Source organism: Dipodomys ordii, unplaced genomic scaffold, assembly GCF_000151885.1.
Source record: "Dipodomys ordii isolate 6190 unplaced genomic scaffold, Dord_2.0 Scaffold83, whole genome shotgun sequence".
Taxonomy (NCBI): Eukaryota; Metazoa; Chordata; class Mammalia; order Rodentia; family Heteromyidae; genus Dipodomys; species Dipodomys ordii.
In genome coordinates this window covers 1792517-1811319 of record NW_012267299.1, presented here as the reverse complement: position 1 = coordinate 1811319, position 18803 = coordinate 1792517, and the positions used below count along the sequence as shown (strand labels likewise).

General features: G+C 35.9%; 1 protein-coding gene across 1 annotated transcript in view; it reads left to right on the top strand.

Annotated features, from left to right (window-relative positions):
* Positions 1-7417: 7417 nt before the first annotated feature.
* Positions 7418-18803, top strand: part of Fam169a (family with sequence similarity 169, member A) — a 28885-nt gene continuing 17499 nt past the window's right edge. Inside the window, exons 1-5 of the mRNA XM_013025251.1 lie at positions 7418-7553; positions 8777-8876; positions 9500-9585; positions 13474-13645; positions 17781-17960. Coding sequence (XP_012880705.1) covers positions 7422-7553; positions 8777-8876; positions 9500-9585; positions 13474-13645; positions 17781-17960 — 670 coding nt within the window. The 5' untranslated portion in view covers positions 7418-7421. The remainder of the gene's footprint in view (positions 7554-8776; positions 8877-9499; positions 9586-13473; positions 13646-17780; positions 17961-18803) is intronic.

The window sequence follows — 18803 nt, the reverse complement described above, 5'->3', positions numbered from 1 at the left end:
CCATCCTTTAGAGTATTACTTTGAGGAAAAGAGCTTATAAAATGTGTTTCATACATACCTTATTTTGGTAGATAATACATAAATGAATCTTGTGAATTGACTTAAGGGGAATATTGTATTAATCCTATTGCATTTCATCCAATCAGTGATATGACATAAAATATTTTACAATTTTTTCTTCATGAGTCTCTGATACATATATTTAGATATTTGAATATATGATATTTGGGATCTTGTTTATAACAGAGGATGGATAGTGCATTTTCTTGACTAGTATCCTGATTAATGCTTCTTTTATCCACTGTTGGTTCTGTGTTTATAATTTCCTCTAAAATTTTAACTGTCAGAATCAGTAAATTGAACTATGAAACATACTGTATTTCTTAGTTTTGTTTTTACATGTTAGGTTTATGATTGAGATATAAAGATTTACCTAAGCAAACAAACAGGCTTCTTTAACATGTTTCTTTTAGTTTGTGGTTCTTTTCTTTCTTTCTTTCTTTCTTTCTTTCTTTCTTTCTTTCTTTCTTTCTTTCTTTCTTTCTTTCTTTCTTTCTTTCTTTCTTTCTTTTTTTTGTAATCAATCATGTGGCTTGAACTCAGGGTCCTGGACACTATCCCTGAGCTCTTTTTGCTCAAAGCTAGAGCTTTACCACTTTGAGCTATAGCACCATTTCTGGTTTTCTGGTGATTAGTTGGAGATAAGATTCTTGTGAGCTTTCCTGTTTCAGCTGGCTTTGAACTGTGATCCTCAGATCGCAGCCTATTATTGGCATGAATTCCAGTACCCTGCTTTTGTGGTCCTTTTCAAACTGGAACATATTTACCTAAGCTTCTAGCTGATCTCTTTTGAAATTCATAGGGCCTATTTATTTATTGTTTGGCTTGTTTGTTTTGAGGCAGGGACTTGTGTAGCCAAGGCTGGCCTGAGCCTCTTGAGTGTTTAGATAATAGGCCTGTTCTTCCAAACTGTCTTATTTAACTTTTTATCATGGAAAATTTCAAGAGAACACCAATCAGAGAGAGTTCTTTCCACACAGTGTTTGATATGTCCCTTAAGTTTCTTTTCTTTTATATTACTGTATTACTCCATGCCACAAACTTGTTGAAGAAAGTATTACTGTTAATTGGCTAACTGCATACTTAAGGCATCCTTTAACTCATTTCTCTAATGGATTCATTTGATTTGGGTCAAATTTTCTTGTTGTATTCCATCAGGATGATGCAATATATATACTTTCCTAACTTTTAGTAAGACTGATTAGCCTGGTGGTATAGAGTGAAATAGTGAAATAGAGTGCATATATCCACCATAAGAGTCCTACAAGACTGCTTATAGAAGCTTTATTCAAAATTATTCAAAATTGGAAACAACCCAGTTGTCTATGGTAAGAGTGGGCAAATAAATTTGTATATGATAGAATACCACATAACAACAAAAAGGGCAAATTAACTAATAGATGCAACAACATTTGTGTTTCTCATAGAAATAATACTGATGTAAAGAGTTAATAGAAATTATTCTGATTGATTTCAGACCATTGAAATAATGTTATTTTTAATTGTTATTATAAAGGTGATATACAGAGGGGTTACAGTTATATAAGTCAGGTAAAGAATACGTCTCTTTATGGACAGTGTTACCTCTTCTCTTGCTCTCTCCCCATTTTTCCCTCTTGTCCCTACCCATAAGTTGTATTGTTCATTTTCAACATAGTGTCTAGTGAGTACCACTGCTGCATTTGTTCACCCTTTGTCCTTTCATTTCTGTGCCTCCCCTCTTCCCCTCGCAAAGTGAAACAATACTATTAAAAAGTCTTCCTTGGCAGGGCACTGATGGCTCATGCCTATCTGTAACCCTAGCTACTTAGGAGGCTGAGATCTGAGAATTGCATTTCAGAGCCAGCCTGGGCAGGAAAGTTGGTGACACTCTTTTCTCCGATTAACTACCCAGATTGCTGGAGGTGGAGCTGTGGTTCAATTGGTAGAGCGTTAGCTTTGATCAACAAACAAACAAAAACCCTGGAACAGAGCCCAGGCCCTGAGTTCAAGCCCGAGGATGGGCACAAAATGAATGAATGAATTAATGAATGTTTTTCTTTTCCCTATTGAGGAAGATATGCCTTAGCTAATCAGTTTCCTTGGGGGTGTGTGTGTGTGTGTGTGTGTGTGTGTGTGTGTGTGTGTGTGTGTGTGTGTGTGTGTGTTTCTATATATGCTAGCATGTATATTTATAAATGTTTGTTTTTCCTTTTCTGAGCTTGAGATGCTTTATTAGGTTATCTATGTAGTATCTTTCTGATTTTTTTTAATGTAGGAAATGATGGCTATCCATTTTCCTCTTGGTGTACTGCCTTTTCAGTGTCTCAAAGGTTCTCATGAGTTGTGTTTTCATTTTTATTTGACTCTAGGGCTTTTGAGTATGTGTATGTGTGTGTGCGCGTGTGTGCACACCAGTGCTTGAATTCATGGCTTGAGTTCTTTTTGCTGAAGGCTATAATTCTACCACTTTCAGCTTTTTGTTAGTTAATTGGAGATGAGAGTCTCATGGACTTGCCCTACCCAGGCAGGTTTTAAACTGAGATCCTCAATTCTCAGCCACTCAAGTAGCTAGGATTACAGGCATGAGCCACTAGCATCTAGCTGATTCTAGGCATTAAAAAATTTTCCTTCTTTATTTTTTCAGTGACTTACTGATGATCATCTACAAAGGTTTAGACTCCATATATTTGAATATATTTTGTAGTTTCTACAGTTCCTGATTTCTAGTTTTATTCCATTGTCATCTGATAAAATTAAGGAGGTCATTTCAATTTTATTTATTCAAACTTGCTTAAATACAATCAATTTTGAAGAAAGTTCCCTGGACTACTGAGAAGAATGTGTATTCTGTGGCTTTTGAGATAGACTATTCTGTAGATATCTGTTAAATCCATTTGATCTGTAATGTTGCTCTGACATTTCTTGATTGTTTTGTCTGGATGGCCTGCTTTTGAAATGAGTAGTGCATTACAGTCACCCACTTGTTTTGGAGTTGAGTTCTGTCTGAACTTTTTTGTCTGCTTGAGTTTTCTTTATGAAATTAGGTGTACCAGTATTCAGTGCTTATACATTTAAATTGTGATAATCTTTTGATGGATATTTTCTTTACCAATATGAATGAACTTCTTTGTGTCTTCTAGTATTTGTTTGAAATCTGCTTTCTCAGATAATGAGGATAGCTGCTCTTGCTTACTTCTGAGCTACATTTCACTTTAAGTCTGTGTTTGTCTCTTTGCCAGTGAGATATATTGCCTGTCTAGTGTTTTGTTTTGTTTTTGTGGTACAGTAGAGGGGCTTGAACTTTTTGCCTTATGCTTGCTAGATAATCACTGTACCACTTGAGCCATGCCCTCAGCTATTTTTGGAATACTGTCTTCTTGTTTTTATCCTCAGGCCAGCTTAGACCTCAATTTTCCTATTTTAATTTCACACATAGTTGGGATAACTGTGGCCAACTGTTAGTGGAGTTGAGATCTCATTAACTTTTTATCTGGCTGGCCTGGGACTATAGTCTTCTCAATTTATCTCCTGAGTGACTGGGGTTATGAGTGTGAGTCACCACATCTAGCCAGTTTTGAGAATTGAGAACATTAACCTTCAGAGTTGTTATTGAAAGGATATAATAATTCCTGCCATTTAGTGATTTTTTTTACTACTAATTTTTTAACTCACTCTTATTTGCTCATTAATTTATGTGGTAAAAATTATTCTTTCCTGTATATTCACATTGCATTTATTTTTCTTGTTGGGTTAAAATTCCTATGGTTTGTTCTATGTTCATGAATTGCTTTAGCTTTTGTTTATCATAGAAGGTTTTTGTTTTTCTCCCAATTAGGAAGGTTAGCTTACTGGGTATAGTAGTCTAGGTTGGCAGTTATTTTCTTTCAGAGCTTAAGAAATCTGCCATTTCCAGGCACTGATGGCTCATTTCTATAATCTTGCTCAGGATACTGAGAACTGAGGGTTGTGGGTTGAAGCCACTTGGGTAGGAAAGTCTATGAGACTCTTATCTCTAGTTAACAACCAAAAACTAAGCTCAAGTAGTAAAGTACCAGCCTTGATTGACAAAGCTCAGAGCCAGTACCCGGGTCTTGAGTTTAAACCCCTGGACTGGTATTAAAAAAAGAAAATCCATCATTGTAGTGGGTTTGTCTTTTATGGGTGATTTGGCATTTTCCTCTTTTAGTTTTCAATATATATTTTTTACTCTGTATAGTTCATATTTTAACTATGATATGTAGAATGGTTCTGTTTTTATTTATATATGTTTGGAGTCCTAGAAGCATCTTATTTGGAAGACAATTTCTTTCTCAATATTGAAAAGTTTTCTACTATTTCTTTTTTTTTCTTTTTTTTGATCCGGTTGTGGGGCCTGAACTCTGGGCCTGGGTGCTGTCCCTCAGCTCTTCAGCTCAAGGCTAGCACTCAACTACTTGAGCCACAGCGCCACTTCTGGCTTTTTTCTTTTTGCTTATGTGGTGCTGAGGAATCGAACCCAGGGCCTCATGCATGCAAGGCAAGCGCTCTACCACTGAGCCATCTTCCCAGCCCCTCTACTATTTCTTTATTGAATAATTTTTCCATGCCTTTAGCTGTAATGTTTTTTTTCTATGCCTATGATTCATAGGTTTGGTCTTTTAATGGTGTCCTAGCGGTCTTGCGTGCTTTATTTGTACTTATTTGTTTCTATCTGATTTTTGTTACACATTTACTTTGCCTTCCGGCTCTGATACTCTGTCTTCCATTTGATCAAGTTTATGGAGAATCTATTAACAGTATTTTATTTGACTTGACTTTTTCAGAATTCCTGTATTGAAATTTGTATCTTAAATTGTATTCTCTATTTCATCCAGCTTTATACAGTTTCTTTGCAATCTTTTTAAATTCATTTAGCTGCTTATATATATGTGTCTGTGTATATATATATATGTATATATACATATACACATATATGTGTATATATACATATATACACATATATGTGTATATGTATATATACACATATATATGCATATACATATGTATATGTATATATACATATATGTATATATGTATATACACACATTTATACACATATATATGTGTATATATGTGTATATATGTATATATATACACATATATACACATATATATGTATATATATACACATATATATTCTCTTTGAATTCATTGAAGTGTTTGTATACATCATCCTCAATTTGTTGTCCTGGCGCCTGAACTCTGGGCATGGGTGCTGTCCTTCAGCTCTTCAGCTCATGGCTAGCGCTCTACCACTTAAGCCACAGCATCACTTCCGGCCTTTTCTGCTTATGTGGTGCGGAGGAATCAAACCCAGGGCTTCATGCATGCAAGGCAAGCACTCTACCACTGAGCCACCTTCCCAGCCCTTGTTGATCATTCTTCACACCATTCATTTGAGTTCAGTATTTGAGATTTCATCTAGTTCATCATCATTGTACCCTGTATGTGGGATTTGTTCTTTTGCCTTTAAATTTTTTTCTTATGTTTGTGTTTTATGATTTGCTTTTAAGTCAAGGTGTTAACTGGAGGTTGTAACCACTTGAAGTCTTTCAGTTGAATTATTTTTTTATGTTCTAGAAGGATTGAATTGTAAGGTTGATATACCATTTCTTGCCCTTAGTCTGGGGTATAACTCAGCAATAATAAATTCACTAATTTAGAACCAAGTAGATACTTGCATAAAGTAAAAAACAGTTGGAGATATCATCTGTATCCCCCCATAATATTGTACTGTATATAAAAGAGACTAGGGTTCTTATATGGTGTGCTAGAGCTCTAGAAAAAAAAAAAGCTAAGAATTTCAAAATTAGGTAGGAAAAGTAAACATGGAAGCAAAGGAAAGAAAAAAGAAAGCAGATGGAGAAAGTGGATGAAGTATGTGGGGTAAATGAAATAATCATGTTAAAGATAAGTAGTCAGTGACTAGAAAAGGATAGAATAAATGGAATTTTTTTAAAAAAAGAAAAAAGGAAGACAGGTGTACATAGGAATAAGGCTTAGCTGGTTTTGAAGAGAGGCTTGTGGACACCTGTACAGACCTGTTTTTCAGTTCAGTATACTATTATTTGCAAATAATGATAGTTCTACCCTCCCGTCCCACACCCTTCTGTTAGGTCTCTAATTGTTTTCCCTTATCTAATTGCTTTGGTTAATACCTGAGAAATATTATATGGTGATAGAGTCTATATTTTTCTTGACTTTAATAGAAAATCCCATAAAGCTTAAAAACTTTAAAACATTCTTAAAAGAAGTGAAATGAATAATTGTGTTTTAAAGATATTTGTATATCAGATACAATTTAAGTACCACAATATTCACTCATTGCAATTGTACAATATAATGCTTTAAAAAAGTACATTTGTAGGATATGGAGTTGTGGCTCAGGTGGTAGAGCACTAGCATCAAGCTGAGAAAGCGCAGGGACAGTACCCAGGACTGGCAAAAAGAAAAAGTACATTTATAGGGCTAGTTTTTAAAGTAAGTTTATTATTTTAAAATTGTTATTATAAAGGTGATGTACAAGGGTATTACACTTACATAATTCAAGTAATGAATATATTTCTTTTTGGAGAGTGTCACCCCTTCCCTTGCTCTCTAGGGCTGTGCAATTCTTCACTATAACCCAGTTGTGGAACATTTGCATCATTTCAAAAAGTTCCCTAAGCGCTTTGCTTTGAAACAGGGTCTCCCTTTTTTTCCTGGGCCCTTGCCTGGATCATGATCGTCCCATTTTATACTTCCTGTGATAGCTGAGATGATAGATATATGTCACCATATTTAGTTTCTTTCCTTTGAAATGGGGTCTTGCAATTTTTTTCCCCCTGGGCTTGCCTAGAACTATATTCCTTCCAATTTCAGCCGCTCAATTAACTAAGATTACAGGTGTGAGCCCCCAACACCTGACCTGCTTTGTGTCCTTTTGTAAGGGTTTTTTATGTTGAGGGTTGTATACATAAACTATATATCTATATATGAAGTTATATGTATATGTATAAGTATATATAATGTATGTACATATATACATCTGAAAATATAGGTATATACATATAGATATGAAGTTATGTATATTTTTGTATGTTGTATGGCTTATATCTATATAATTACATACATTTTTATCATTGAAAAAAGAATCCATGAATTCTTATTTCGTTGCCATTTTTAAAACAGATTAAATATGTTAGAAAGTGTTTTTTTTTTCCTTTTATATATCTGATTAAATAAACAGGCTTAAAATATCTTGGCATAGACAATAGAAAACCTACTACAATGAAATCTAGCAAAATCACAGAACTTTTGTCTGTGGGGAAGATGGCATTTCCTACTCTGAAGCAAGCTGTTCATATTGTTTGTTAAGGAGAATGGCTTTCCCCGTGGATTTACTGAATAACTGCAGTCATGAGGAATTAGAAAGTTCTGCTGAAGATTACATGTCAGATTTAAGGTGTGGAGACCCTGAAAATCCAGAATATTTTTCTTTTCTCAATCTTACGGTAAGGCCTTCAGTGTTTTTTGCCAATCGTTTGGCCAAGTTTGTGCATAAAATCTGCATTCTTTTCTAAATATTTATTTTAGTATTTGCTACTCTGTTTTGAAATCTTTATTAGGAAAATGTGTTAGTATTGGTTGAATAGAGGATCATGACTGATTTTTTTAAAAAGAGAAAACCCACAAATTATTGTTAAATGTTTGTCTTTCAAATTATAAATAAAAAGTTTACTAATAAGTTACCAACTAGAACTAAAATTTAGTTTAGATTTGGATTTTGAGTTGAGAAATTTCTTTTTAATTAAAAAATCAGGAAGACATATTACATTATTGTGTCAGGAACCTTTGGTTTTTAAAACTAGTAAAATTAAAAATTCTAGTTAATAATCGAAGATACATTGTGATGGACCCTTAGACTTGGAATCATTTGAATTCCACTGTGAAATAAGATGGGAAGAATTATTTTAGGCCTCAGATTTGTCTTCTAGAAATTATATGGATATGTAAGATTTCAAGTCTTCTCTAGCACCAATATTTTGTAATTCATTAATATGGAATGTAAATGAAGAATTAGTACTGGGTTAATGAAGGCAGAAATAACATTAAAATAGGGGCTGGGAAAGTGGCTCAGTGGTAGAATGTTTGCCTTACGTGAATGAGAGCCGGGTTCGATTCCTCAGCACCATATAAGCAGAAAATATTGGAATGGCGCTATGGCTTAAGTGGTAGAGTGCTAGCCTTGCGCTGAAGAGCTGAGGGACAGCGCCCAGGCCTAGAGTTCAGGCCCCAGGACTGACAAAAAAAAAAAAAAAAAGAACATTAAAATATTGCATGTATCATATTGAAAAATAAATGTGCCTAACTAGTTTCTTTTACTAGAAAATGATCAATGTCTTCCTCATGTAGTCCAGGTAAAGATGGTAAGTTACAGTTGGTTTGGGGGGGCCTATCATAGCTTTTGTTTTTATTTAGTGTTATGTCTAGGGCTTAGTAATATTTGTTGAAATAAATTTTTACTTTCACTCCCCAGACAGCACAATTGTTCTAAAAGTTTGAGTTTACTTTCTGTATTTTTTTGCTCTTTTCTTGAGAAACTAGGTATATTGTATTCTATGAAATTAACTTTTATAATTAAAATAAATGTAAGGAAAGTTTAATGTTTTAGTAGTGTTTTATTATCTGTTTTCTAACAACCACTTTACTAATCTTAAATCTGTTATCCTTTCAGATTCCCATTAGCCTCTCAAGTGTAGGCTTTGTACCTCTTTATGGTGGAGATCAGACTCAGAAAATTCTTGCTCTTTTTGCACCCGAGGATTCACTTACAGGTCTCCTTTTTGCTTTGATTTTGTTAACTGAGGTGTTTTTCTTCAAATAGGAATTTATTAAGAAGGTGGCTATATGGGGCAAGGTGGCTCAGTGGTAGAGCGCTTGTCTTGCATGCATGAGGCCCTGGGTTCCATTCCTCAGCACCACATAAGCAAAAAGAAAAAAGCCGGAAGTGGCCCTGTGACTCAAGTGGTAGAGCGCTAACCTTGAGCTGAAGAGCTGAGGAACAGCGCCCAGGCCCAGAGTTCAGGCCCCACGACGGGACCCAAAAAAAAAAAAAAAAAAAAAAGAAAAGAAAAGAAGAAGGTGGCTATCTGAAGGAAGTTTCTTTTAATGTTTTAAATTAATTGTTTAATAGGTAAAATAAAATGAAATTGTACAAATGGGGTTACAGTGTATCATATAGTATAAAGTGTGTGTATAGGTACTGAATATGTAGCTTAGTAAAACACTTAGTAGTAAAGGCTTGGGTTCTTGGGTTCAAGTCCTAGCACTATGAAAAAAATGAAGAAAACAAAGTGTAGATATATTTAAGAGTGACTACATGAACCTTACTAAATAGTAAAATTGTTTATATTAACGCCTAAGACTTAAATGTTAATCATCATTTATTCTATTTTAGCTGTGGCACTTTACCTTGCTGATCAGTGGTGGGCCATTGATGATATTGTGAAAACATCTGTTCCTTCAAGAGAAGGACTTAAGCAGGTAACAAAAGGTCCTATAATTCACTGTTTAAATGGGATAGCTTATTTCCCCATTTCATTATAACCATGCTACATTATATTGGTATTTTATTCTTATAATGAATCCAACCCTCAAGTTAGGCTTCCTCTGTTTTGTATGATTCCAAATGTTTCTGAGAGGAACTAACTTATAGGTTAGTTGAACTGCGGTTACCTTTATCCACTTAAGATTCTGATTTTTCTTATCTGCCTAAGGAGGGGCTGTGGTTGCTGAGCTTCTTTTGTCTCTAGGAGTGATTAACTACAAAATTGGTTTGTTGGTTGAGCTTTACATGCTAGCCTATCCTACTTTAGCTGGGGAATAACCAAGTTGTTGGAGACCATGATGCACAGCTTTCTGGCCTCTTCTGGGGATTAAGTAGATGCCAGCCAGCTTCAGTGCAGGGATACAGGACGGGCATGTATAAGAGAGAAAAGCTATAGAAATCAAGTTGTAATATGACGTGTTAACATCTTCCTTCTGGAAGAGTATGTTTTTTTTTTGGAGGGGGGGGGGTCTGGTCGTGGGGCCTGAACTGTGGGCCTGGGCGCTGTCCCTCAGCTCTTCAGCTCAAAGCTAGCACTCTACCACTTGAGCCACAGCACCACTTCTGGCTTTTTTTTTTCTGCTTATGTGGTGCTGAGGAAGCAAACCCAGGGCCTCAGGCATGCAACGCAAGCGCTCTATCACTGAGCCACCTTCCCAGCCCAAGAGTATGATTTTTTAATATAAGTTGAGGAATTGGACAGTTGACTCAGTTGAGATGCATTAGACCTGTCTTTCTTTAAGAGAATAATGACTTTCTTAGATATGTACTACTGTGTTTTATTTTTTTTGTTGTTGTTGTTGTTAGTCATGGGGCTTGAACTCTGGGCCTGGGCGCTGTACCTCAGCTCTTCAGCTCAAGGCTAGAACTCTACCACTTGAGCCCAGTGCCACTTTCAACTTTTTCTGCTTATGTGGTGCTGAGGAATCGAACCCAGGACATCATGCATGCAAGGCAAGCACTCTACCACTGAGCCACCTTCCCAGCCCACTACTGTTTTTGTTTTTGGGTCCGGTCATTGGGCCTGAACTCTGGGCCTGGGCGCTGTCCCTCAACTCTTCAGCTCAAGGCTAGCGCTCTATCACTTGAGTCACAGCGCCACTTCCGGCTTTTTTTCTTTTTGCTTATGTGGTGCTAAGGAACCGAACCTAGGGCCTCATGCATGCAAACCAAGCGCTCTACCACTGAGCACCTTCCCAGCCCCCCACTACTGTTTTTTAATAGATGAATAAATCTTGTTAATTAATCCTAACAGGAAGAAATACTTGCTTTGGGGAATAAACAGATACAAATATGTACCCTATACGTGTCCTAAAAAACAAACATGTGCCCTGATACTTGTCCTCTAAAAGGTTTTTAGGGTAGGCTAAATCTGTAAAATCTTGTCAAATTTAGTGTCAGCTACTTTTTTTCAATTTTGTGGGGTAATTGAACCAATCAGAAGAAACAAGGAAATGATCTCAAAAAGCCTTGAAATCTAGGATAGAAAAGTGAGAATCTTGCAGGTTACTGTGTTGTTACTATTTCTCCTTTCTGAGTTTGAAACTTTGGAAGAGATCACACTCCAAAGGGAAGAAAAGATGGAAGGAAAGTGTAGTACAGTTAGTATTGTTTGTTCCTTCTGGATATTGTATTAATTTGTGAGTGTGTGTGTGTGTATGTATGTATGTATGTGTGTATGTGTGTATGAAGGTATGAGTGTATGCATATGCTGGTCTTGGGTCTTGAACTCAGTGTTATCCCTGAGATTTTTTGCTCACAGCTAGTGCTCTACCACTTGTGCCACAGCTTTGCTTCCATCTTTTTTGTGGTTTATTGGAGATAAGAGTTTCTATGACTTTCCCGACTGGGCAGGCTTTGAATAGTGCTCTTCAGATCTGAGCCTTCTAAATAGCTAGGATTATAGGAGTAAGCCACCAGTGCCTGACTCAGATATTACATTAAAGAAAAATTGATCAGTAAAGTCATAGGAGAGAGTACCTATTATTATTACTTCATAAACCCAGGACCTTGAACAATTGACTTACTTGTTATAAACCTTATTTCATTTTGTCTTATATGTTGATAAAACCTCTGAATTTGTCTTGAAAACCCCACTGTCTCATCAGTCTGTTCAGTGTTTGTAATTATAATGGCCATGTGCCAGACTTGTAGAGGGATGTTAAAGATCTGGAGCATTTCCAAAGGAGCAAATTGACAAGAGTACCTAACACTGTTAGTTTAGCCTTTTCTTTTATTGTTATAATGTTTAGCTTTGGTATAAACTTTAGAGGAATATCATGGCTATATTCAAATAACTAGTTTTCTGTGTAGCTGCAGAATTTCATAATATGATTTTTGTGAAATAGATTCCAGCTCAGTTTGAGGGAAAAAATTATGTTAATTGAGACTGAAAGGAAGGAATGATCTTGTCAGTTAGTACTAATCAGTTCTGCCATTTAGTGTATAGTTTTGTATGGTAGATCCCTACCAGGGATACTTTGGGCACTAGTATATGCATATAGTTAATCCTTTCTCTCTACTCCACAGATCAGAAGATGAAGTTGTTTTCTTTTAGAAGTACTTGAGGGAATATAGACTTTATGAATGGAACCTTTGTTTTTATTTTTATTTTATTTTATTTCATTTTATTTTTGGGTCCGGTCATGGGGCCTGAACTCTGGGCCTGGGTGCTGTCCCTCAGCTCTTCACCAGTTGAAGGCTAGCACTCTACCACTTGAACCACAGCGCCACTTCCGGCTTTTTTTTTTCTGCTTATGTGGTGCTGAGGAATCAAACCCAGGGCCTCATGAATGCAAGGCAAGCGCTCTGCCATGAGCCACCTTCCCAGCCCAACCCTTGTTTTTAGTGCTAAAGATATCTATAGGGAATAGATGGCTATTGAATGTTAAAAGGCTGTGGATGTTGTTGGGTCACTGTGACCATAGGTCTCATGTGTAGAAGGTCAAGTAGTGCTTCTGATCTGTGATTGCCTTAAGTCTGTGTTTCACAGCCCTTCCCCCAGGCCACAGTCTTTGTTCATCTGGTCTAGCAGAAGGGTGTAGGGGTGGTAGTGGGGAACTAAGGTACTCCTGTAAGTATAGATAAGACAAGGCTGTTAAAAGAACATTTCACCTGGGAAGGTGGCTCAGTGGTAGAGCACTTGCCTTGCATGCATGAGGCCCTTGGTTCAATTCCTCAGCACCACATAAGAAAAAAGCTGGAAGTGGTGCTGTGGCTCAAGTGGTAGAGCGCTAGCCTTGAGCTGAAGAGCTGAGGGACAGCGCCCAGGCCCAGAGTTCAGGCCCCACGACCAGATCCCAAAAAAAAAACAAAACCATTTCACCTGAAAAACAAGAGGCAGATGCCTTTTCCCAAGGGTATGATTATGGTTTCCTTCATCAAATGAGGTAATTGCTCTTAAAGTCTTCAGGGGATAACTTTCTTTTTTTTTTTTTTTTTTTTAATGTGGAGGCTGAAATGGGGCCAGAGAGAGTCTAAGCAGGACATGTAGTGGATAGCAGTTAAAAATATGAGGAGACCTTGGGTCTCAGCATGGAAGCATGAAGAATAAAGAGATGCTAGGCTCCTGGTGTATTGGGAACCTGTTTTGCCTGGTTTTGAATTTGCTGAGAGACAGTATTCCATGCATAAAATGTGCTTTTGGAAATGGGTTGTTACTGTCATGAATGATTAACATCAACTCTATGATGATAAAATGGCTTACAAATTATTGTATTCAGAGTGCTGTGAATGCCAGTAGGAGGTGTGGGTTCAGAGAGCAAGATGAATAAATGGCGCTGCATATTGTAACTGCTGTGCCTGTTGTCCAACTCTATTTGTAGGTGAGCACTCTTGGGGAACGAGTGGTTCTGTATGTTCTGAATCGAATCATTTATAGAAAACAAGAAATGGAGAGAAATGAGATCCCGTTCCTGTGTCACAGCAGTACTGATTATGCTAAGATTCTGTGGAAGAAAGGAGAGGCTATTGGGTTTTATTCAGTTAAACCTACAGGTAAGTATTTAAAAGTTATGTAAAGTATGTTATGGAGATCTCCATTTTAAACACTCAGACTGTTATTTGTTAATATGTACTGCATATTATATAGTATTCCTACTTAGTATTTTTGGTACTATTTTGATGACTAGTACAGCTTCTTCACCCTCATCATTTTCTCAGCTCCATAGAGCCACTGAATAGAAAGATCTTGTCTGCTTACTTAGTCCATATAGACCCCCATGCTTGGTTACCACCAAACTATTCAAGTCTGCCTCTGTACTCACCAAACCTGCCACACTTGGAATAATGAAAAAAGTCTTCCTTATTTCCATTATAAATCTTCCAAACTTAAATCTTCTGTTAAGATAAGATACAGTCTAAAGATCTTACCAAACTCACTTTTGATTTGAAGATCAGTAGTAACTGATAGTGTTTTGTTTTTTTTTTTGTGCTGGTCATGGGCCTTGAACTCAGGGCCTGGTCACTGTCCCTGAGCCTCTTTGTGTTCAAGGGTAGCGCTCTATCACTTGAGCCACAGCGCCACTTCTAGCCTTTTTTTTTTTTGAGTAGTTTATTGAGATAAGAGTCTCACAGGGACTTCTCTGCTTGGGCTGGCTTCAAACTTCGGTCCTCAGATCTCAGCCTCCTGAGTAGTTAATATTACAGGTGTGAGCCTCAAGCCCCTGACTGTGACTGATAGCTTTAATCCTATAATTATGCTAATTACTTTATGCTAAATATTTCAGGTCTCCTTTCATATTTAATTCATGTGTGTGTTTGAAATAGAGCCAGTGATTTAAGTGTATTCAGAAATATTATTGCAATGTGGTGATAAAAAAGGTTTAATAGAATTTCATTGCATTGCATAAAAGATTGGTATTGAGGTATGATTTATAAAATAAAACGTAGTGTTTTAATCTTTTATTTTATACAAGGCAGTTCCTATGTAAATTGTCAGTGTTTTGCTGCTCACACATATCCTACAGGAAAACATCTCACAGACCTTTGGAATGAATGTTAATTTATAACTTTTTATTGAGGGCTTGCTTTCTGTGTAACACTATCAGTAAAAACCTTGCCATTGCTGTGGCTCAAGTGGTAGAGCATTAACTTTGAGCAAAGAAAAGTGAGGGCCAGTGCCAGGGTCCTGAGTTCAAGCCCTAGGATTGGCACACACAAAAAGAGTATGCCATTCCCTTCTAGTCTGATCAGTATTTGATTCCAGGATTGTGCCACTACTTTTCCAAGAGATTTGTCTGTATGGATTGGTTTTGAACCTTGATCTCAGGTCTTAGCCTTCTAAGCAGCTAGCATTACAAATGGAAATTCTGCATTGCAAGCTACCCAGGCTTTGGTAACCATGAATCAACCGTATATATCAGATAGATGGTGGAATCATGCAACGTATGGCTTGTTGCTGGCCTTTTTTTTCCCCCCAAGTCTCATCCACATTATAATATGTATCAGTCCTTCATTGCTTTTCATGATTAAGTATTCTACTTTTTTTTTAATCTTTCATTAGTTGATAGACTTGGGTTCTTTCTAATGTTTTTCTGTTTTGAGTAACCAAATATGTACTTCATTTCTCTTGATCTGTATACCTGGAAATGGAATTGCTGGTCATGTGGTAACTCTGTGTTTCATTTGTAAAGGAATTTCCAAACTTTCAAAGTTATTGCACTATTTTACATTCCTATGAGTATCTTACAAGGATTATAGTTTCTCCACATCTTGGTCAACATTTGTGTGCCTATCTTACTGCTTTTAAAAATATTTTCCAGGCCAGGCGCTGGTGGCTCATGCCTGTAATCCTAGCTACTCAGGAGGCTCAGATCTAAGGATCACAGTTCAAAGCCAGCATGGACAGGAAAGTCTGTGAGACTCTTATCTCCAATAAACCACCAGAAAACTGGAAGTGGCACTGTAGCTCAAGTGGTAGGGCAGTAGCCTTGAGCTGAAGAGCTGGGGATAGCGACTAAGCCCAGAGTTCAAGCCCCAGGAATGACAAAAAAACAAACAAATAGTTCCACATTTTATGTATGTACATAAAATTGGCATATTTAAACTTGCAGTTTGTTTTGTTTTGTCATATATATCATATTCAAGACAGTGGACATATGAACATAATCTATTTCATAAAGGTTTCTTTCTTTTTTGTTTTTGTAACACTATGGTTTGAAATCAGAGCCTTGTGATTGCTAGGCAGGTACTCTATCACGTGAGCCTTATTTTAAGCCCAAAAGTTTTCTTTTACCTGTCTCCTTGTCCTCAAGCAAACACCTTACCCACTGTTAACAGCCACTAGAAGCCATAGTGGTCACGTCCCATTTCTCTTACCCTAAAGTCCCTAGACACCAACTACTAATCTATATTTAGTCTGTAAGTGAATTTTTTTTCTCTTTCTACTTTTCTTTTTCCATTTTGAGATAGAGTTCTTTAAGTATTTTGAGTACAGGTCTAATTTTTCAATTTGAAAATTGAATAAGAGTATTTTTTGAAGGAATCTGCAACATGCACAATAGATTAAAAAAAATCCTTAGACTTTGTATTGAGAACTTGAGCTATTTCTTTCTCTTCTCACTTATTCTTGATTGGTAGTTTGAACTATTGTTACTTACAGTGTCTCTTATTTCATAGTCACTACTACAGTTATGAGAAAATTCTAGAGTTGGAGGCATGGCTTATTTGGTAAAGCACTAACCAGTGAGTGAAGGTGATACCCCCTACTGAGTTTGAGTACTGGTCATGGACCTAAAAAAAGAGAGAGAAAATTTTGGTTTCAGAATTGATAATGGCCACATTTAGCTAGACTGCGTGACTAATTGTTTGGTTCATGTAACAATCTATCCTGAATTCATATCAGCACTTAAAATCCAAAATTTAGCTATATAATATAACCTATTTTACATAAAAATGGATACTTCTAAAAAATTACTGAAGTTCTCCAGTTAAATCATAAATAATTTAAATTATTTAGTTGAACTAAAAAGGAAAAAAAATCTTAATATATCCTTCAAGTTATGCAAGTATGTTGGTGAAAGTTAATTTGTGAGATCTTTGCTTTCTAACATTGTTTCATGTTTGAATTAAAATTTTAATCCAAAATTATGTGAATGATTTAAAAATTAGAAATTTCTTTATATGAGGCAAATAAGGGCAATATATTGACTAGTGGTTTGAGTTAATAAAATGAATGGAAGGTGAAAGACCTGGCCATGTACCCTAATTGATAACATGTTGACATATTAGGGCTGGGCTTGGTAGTTTATGGATGAGTGGGTGTACTCCTAGGCTACATAGCAAGAATATTAGGTTAGTTTGAGGCCAGCCTGTGCTACGTAACAAGAATTTGTCTAAAAACAAAGCAAACTCATATTAAACAAGCTAAGATGGACAGCCAATGCCTAAATACACAGCAATATTCTTAAAAAATGTATCACCATGTAATAAGAAGAGAAATACTTGGACAGCAGAAATTATTTTTCCTGTTTAACATTAAATATATATGTGTGTATATATATGTACGTATATATATATATATATACACTAATATGTATATATATAAAGTATATCTAGAAATAGCTCCACAGCAAAAAAGAAAGTGCTAATTTAGCCAATTGTAAGATGTATGTTTCCAGTTATTTCTAGTCCATAGACCATAGTCTTGAGAACTTTGGGGAACAAATTCTTTTTTTTTTTTTAAACCATTGTCAAGAAGATTGAACAAGACAGGACACACTAGGGAAAAAGTGACAATAATTGGTTTTCTAGTTAAGGTTGGAATGAAATATTTCATGTATCTAAGCATCAAACTCTGGTATTGTGAAGGTTGATGAGTTTTAAAGTTACATGCCTATAGGGAGTGATAATATATATCATACATAGTCAAGTATATGTTTTATAAAAAGGTAATATGATACAAAAGCACATAATTTTTCTAATGATCACATATATACATTATAATATATAATAAATATAATAAGTAATAAAAGCTGGAAATACTTTGCTATAGCATTTACATATTTCCTGAACATTTTTCTTGAGTAGGAGAAAAACTAAATGTCTTTAGAAAAGATTGTTAATTCATGTCATTAAGTGTATACATATTTTAATATGAAAAGTTGTTGGTTTTCTGTTCTTACTATTGCAGGAAGCTTATGTACCTCATATCTTACCCAAAGTTACCAACTGCCAGTTCTTGATACAATGTTTGTAAGAAAGAAACACAGAGGCAAAGATTGTGGGCTTCTTATGCTGGAGGATTTTGTTGATTCCTTTACAGATGATGCACTTGGATTGCGCTATCCATTGTCTTCTCTAATGTACACAGGTAAGTGGACTAGGTTGTCTCTTCTCTGTTGATTGTTTCCTTTGCTGTGTAGAAACTTTTTAATTTGATATAATCAATTTCCAGTGTCTCTTGTTCTTTGCCTGGGTGGAGTCTTCTCAAAAAAAAATCTTTACCCACTTCAATATCAGAAGTTACACCTTTATCATCACTGTTTATATCCAATATGATTCTGTCCTCAACATGATTGTCTACCCCACTAAATGATAATACCCCTTCTTTTCCTCCCCCAGTCCTTTGGGTCTCTTTTATATTTTCTTTTATATTCTAGCTACATCACACAAGTGGAATCATACAGTGTTTGTTCTTCTGGCTGTGGCTTATTTCACTAAACACAGTATTCCAGTGTATGATTGTACTCTTATTTTTTTTGTTCATATGTTAGACATAAATTTCTATGTTTGGCTATTGTGAGTACTATTGCTGTGAACAGTGGTTTACTGATCTGTTTGATTTTTTTGTTTTCAATTCTTTTCAATACATACCTGAGAGTAGAACTGTAAATTCTGTGTTGCACATTTTAAGGAACTGCCAAATTGTTTTCATAGTGGTTTTCCCATGGATATAGTTTTTTTTAAATGATATGTTTCTTAAACTATATAGATTTCTTACACTTCCAAGTGAAATAATTATATATATATACTTTTTTATATTATTGTTCAACATTTCATTTGAAATGTTACAGGATTTTTTGTTGTTGTTGTTGGTTGTGGGGCCTGAACTCTGGGCCTGGGCACTGCCCCTTAGCTTTTCAGCTCAAGGCTAGCACTCTACCACTTGAGCTACACCACCACTTCCAGCCCTTTCTGCTTATGTGGTGCTGAG